Genomic DNA, 4,701 nt, shown 5'->3' on the forward strand with positions numbered 1-4,701 from the left:
CATTCCTGTTCACCTCGTCACGATCAAACGGCGACCTTTCGCCTCACCGTCAGACTCGCTGCGGCCCGCAGTCTGGCACAGTCAAGGGTTGCTGTTAAAGCGATGACCTCCAAAGAGATCTATCATCGACAACTAATGCAAAAGTTAAAGGTGCCAGACTCTGCAAGCCACCTGGGGTATACGACAATGCTGTGGGCACTATTCCAAGTTGCAAGCTGGGTAAAAAAAATGAAAAACAGGTTCCCCCGGAAAGGCTTGTGAAAAACGCAATTAGCGCATTTCGCAATGCCGACGTGCTACAGTTGCCATGGTGCTCGCTGCTTCAGTGAGCTTTTAATAAGCTAATAAGCAAGTTCAAAACAGCGTAAGCCCACCGAGAGCACATCTAGGGAAATGTCTAGGCATAGAAATGGTCACATAATGAGCACGCTGATGTGGCGTCGTACCGCCAATATAATAAACCAACAAACCCAGGCTGCTATCACAAAGCTCGAGGATGTTTTTCAAAATGGCAAGCTCTGTTCAGAGCCTGTGAGGGTTTAAATAACAGGCAATGACAATCAGCTGAGGCACGTCGTGCCGTCTGTGTTGACTGGACAATTCGTACTCGTCCAGTCAAGGTTAGCACGTGCTGGGAGGCAGCTGGGGAATAGCCTGGGCCCGTTTCTGATTTGTGTTGTTTTCAGCTGTCAGTTGGCATCTTCTCAGTGCACAGTCAGCAACACTGAGCATGAACTGGTCATCAAATACAATTAAAAAGATTAAATGAAACCATCACTCATTGTATATTGCACAAAATTTTTATCAGTGCGCTTGCTCAATTTATGATTGGAATTAACTCCTGGCGGTTTTCTAATGGCATTCATTTGTCTTTTTTTGTTGAGCCATGCAGAGCTCCCGCAGCGCGGCTGCCTTCGCGGACAGAATGCTAAACAGAATTTGACTGACTGATTGATTAATGGCCCGTAGCGGCCTGTCGTCCGCGGTTCTCTTCGTTTTGGGGGCGGGGTCTAGAATGTGCGGTTGTGACACTGGGAGAGATGAAGATGAGCAACAAGAGTAATAATTTGAGTGATTGTGTGAGAGGAGGTTTAAAACAGACAAGAGTGCTTGAGACGGTGATAAACAAGAGCATATATGGGAGATGAGAGAGACAAATGTGTCCTCACCTATCCACCTGTCATTCCCATACCATGAGAGATTGCATTTGGTCATATCGAAGTATCCAATCTTCTTGTAGCTTCCTCCTGCCGAGAGAGAGTGTGATTCAGAAATAGTTCAGAGTCACCATTAAATGGCATTCACAAAACATTTTTCCTCTATAATGTGACATGTTTTTGAGACAGGATATTTAACGAGGAAAAAATGTTATTGAATTCAATTTATCCACTGGGAATTCAGCTTTATGCAAATGAGCGAAGTGGTGACTACCAGTGGCAGTGCAGGGTGACCCTGTTAACATGCAGAAAGAAAACGCATAAGAAAACGCTTTATTTCAGCATTTTGAAACATCATGCAAACAGGAACAACATTTTCCTTGTGTTATTTTCTCATCATTTACTCACCCTCATGTCATTCAAAACCTGACTTTTGTTAATATTCAGAACACAAATAAAGAAATTTTTAATATCGTCTCATCAATTTTGCCCATCCATTGAAAGTCCAACCAAAATAGTGGAAATTCAAGTCTTCTAAAGAGACATAATCACTTTATATCATGACCAGATTTAATTTATGCTTTTACTCACATTGATTTTATAAACATTGATCAATGCACATGTATAGAGCACATCAAATATGGTAAACAGAAATGCAAACGTGGATGCTTAAAGAGTCAAACAAGCACTAAGGGGACATGGTGATTGAAAAATATATATATATAAATTGGAGGGAAAATATATTTTAATGCTTTTGTGTTCACTCAAAAAAGCATTGTGTTCCCCCGAGAAACTTTGCATTTTTATTCTTACCTCACATTATTTCTATCAAAAAAGTTTTGTGTGCAAAGTTCTTTCGTTCACAATCCTTTACAAGTGAGCGCAGAAGTTTTGCAAGGGAACGCAATAATTTTTCCCCCCTTCCATCTTTATTTATTTTTTTACTGTCACCATGACCCTTGACATTTCCTTGAGCTTCTCTTTACCATAGATGATGTCCTCTATGTATGTGTTTTGATCAAGGTTTCTATGTAAATAAAAGACTAAACTAAATCTGTTCATCATATAAAGCGATCGTGTCTATTTACAAAACTTGGATTAAACCGCTTGATTCATATGAATTACAGTCACAACCTCTTTATGAACTTTTTGAAGCTTGAAAATGTTGGTTGTGTGGCCTTTCAATGAATAGACAAAAATTATGAGCGAATAATATCTTAATTTGTGTTTTGAAGATGAATGACAGTCTTATGGGTTTGAGGATGATTAAATGAAAATTGAAAAGTCATCATGACCATGCTGTCAGTGTGAACAAGGCTTCACTGTTCTCTTAATTCTGAGTCAGATTTGTGGATCGGTGTCTGAGTCAGATGTTTAAAACTTTTCTGACAAGTGGAGTTTCAAAACAATAACTTACCTGTTTGTGTATGATTTGTGAGTATTTTTGACCGACTCATTAAAGTCATGAATCATTTGTTTGTGAATCAGACTACACTGGTCGTGCTGAATGATTGTTGTCACGTGCAACTCAATAGAAAGCCGTTTATTTATTGTCTTTATTTATTGCTTCTTTTTTATTACATTCAATTGAAAGTGGAAGGTCCACAAAAGTTATTAAAGAAAACATACATTTTTTGTTAAATGTTTTGTTTAAGATGTGAATCCAAAAAAGAATCAGTTCTTGATTCCCAATTCCACCCACTTCTGAAGAGGCTGAGGGTCAAGATCTGTATTTAGCTTCTTTTTCAAATCTATCATTTACTATTATTGCTGTAACCTTTTCTAACATTCAAATTAATGAGCATTAAACTGGCAAGCTTTTATAAAAGCTAGGTTTCCAGTAGCCTAAAGTAATGACTAAATAGTTATTTCGCTGTTGGTTAACATTAACTAGTCTGCACTGCTTAGGTGAACTAAAACAAACAAACAAAAAAAGAAAATCATTCAGATGTGGAAAAAGTTATATGATTTATAAAAGTAAACGGTCCATTTTGATTTCACACTGACTTTCAGAGATGCAGGGAAGCAGAAAACATGTAAAAGGAGAGTTTTATGGGAGGAATAAAGGAGGAAAGAGAAATGTCACTACACATTGCTGTAAATCAATACGGTGAGGTTGGATACGATTTTGGGCAGCCTTTAGAGACCAAACAACACTTAGATTAGACAATCAAATTAGACAAACAGACTGAAAACAGATCTATCATCAATCCTTATATTCCAGCAGGCAATCAGCTTTATAGAGAATGCTGTAATTACGTACCACCGTATCAGCAGTGCTCGAGCGAGAACCGTAAGACAGAGGAATTTATCTTCTGTTACGTTCTCTCCCTCTTGCTCCATTTCTCTGTTTTCTTTCATGCACGCCCTCTCTCTCCTTCTCAAAACACACTGGCGGGCAACAGAGATCTGTGCTAGGCTCTGGGGGCCTCCACCCCCAAACACAACGAGAAATTAGCTTAAGTGAGAACCATTATAATTATCAGGTGATCATTAAGCGTAATTACTCCAGTCAACTTGGGCTTCCCCCTGGGAGACTTGAAAAAGAGGGAAAAGAGATAGAGGAAGAAAGAAAGGCTCTGGGAGCGCTTTATGATCCAGGCATGAGAAGAAATGCCTAAAAGACTGTAATTTTCACCATTTAGATAATATCCTCTAAGCTTGCTTTGGTCTCTGGCTGTAGATCTTTCTGCAGTTTCATTCTGAAACCTATTTCATCCAGCGACGGACCCAACGTTCACAACCGTGAACCATTAAACCATTAAAATCACTTTTTCAAGTGGTGCTTTCTTTGGCAAACATATTTCTCATCATAATTTGAACATCTAGGAACCTAAGCAACAATATAGCAACACATTAGCAACTGCACAACAACACCCTGGAAACCAGCTTCATTGGCATTGTGGAGGTGACTTCTGCATGACCAAGCATCATTCACAGTTTGGAGAACCCTCTTAATTTGAGACACTAAATAACCAACTAGCAGCCACCTAGCAACACCTTAGCAACAACACAACAAAACCCTGGAAACTTCCTACGCTTATCTAGCACTGTGAAGGTAATTTTTGCATGGGCAAGCATAACTCACAATTTTGGTGGACTCTGACTTGGACCAGTAAACAAAAAACTAGCAATGCATTAGCATTGCCCTTAGGAGAGGGCAGTTAATTAACATCTAGCACTGCCCTAGCAACCACCTAGCAACACTTTAAAAAACAGCATAACAACCACCCACATGACCCTAGCATTTTGGAGTTTACTTTTTATGGGCAAACACAACTTACTTTATGGTGGGCTTCTTTTTTTTTTTTGGAAAAGAAAATAACCACCTAGCAATGCCCTAGCAACACACCCCATAGGAAAGAAAAATCAAAAGTGAGATCTCTTTAACATCTCAAATACTTCTAGACAGAAATGAGGTTGCTTTAAGATTGAATGGAGATTTTTGCTTGAATCTCCTGCTTCTCAAACTTGTCTCCTGAGACAAAAACTCTAACACTCTCACAATGGTCTTCTTTAAAGCTTTAGAAGAGATCTCAACAAA

At 39.1% G+C, this 4,701-nt stretch overlaps 1 protein-coding gene across 1 annotated transcript in view; it reads right to left on the reverse strand.

The window, feature by feature from the left end:
- Nucleotides 1-4,701, reverse strand: part of gabbr1b (gamma-aminobutyric acid (GABA) B receptor, 1b) — a 108,717-nt gene that overhangs the window by 19,002 nt on the left and 85,014 nt on the right. Inside the window, exon 15 of the mRNA XM_016516266.1 lies at nucleotides 1,170-1,247. Coding sequence (XP_016371752.1) covers nucleotides 1,170-1,247 — 78 coding nt within the window. The remainder of the gene's footprint in view (nucleotides 1-1,169; nucleotides 1,248-4,701) is intronic.

The sequence above is a fragment of the Sinocyclocheilus rhinocerous genome, unplaced genomic scaffold, assembly GCF_001515625.1.
Source record: "Sinocyclocheilus rhinocerous isolate Xijiao unplaced genomic scaffold, SAMN03320098_v1.1 scaffold86, whole genome shotgun sequence".
Taxonomy (NCBI): domain Eukaryota; kingdom Metazoa; phylum Chordata; class Actinopteri; order Cypriniformes; family Cyprinidae; genus Sinocyclocheilus; species Sinocyclocheilus rhinocerous.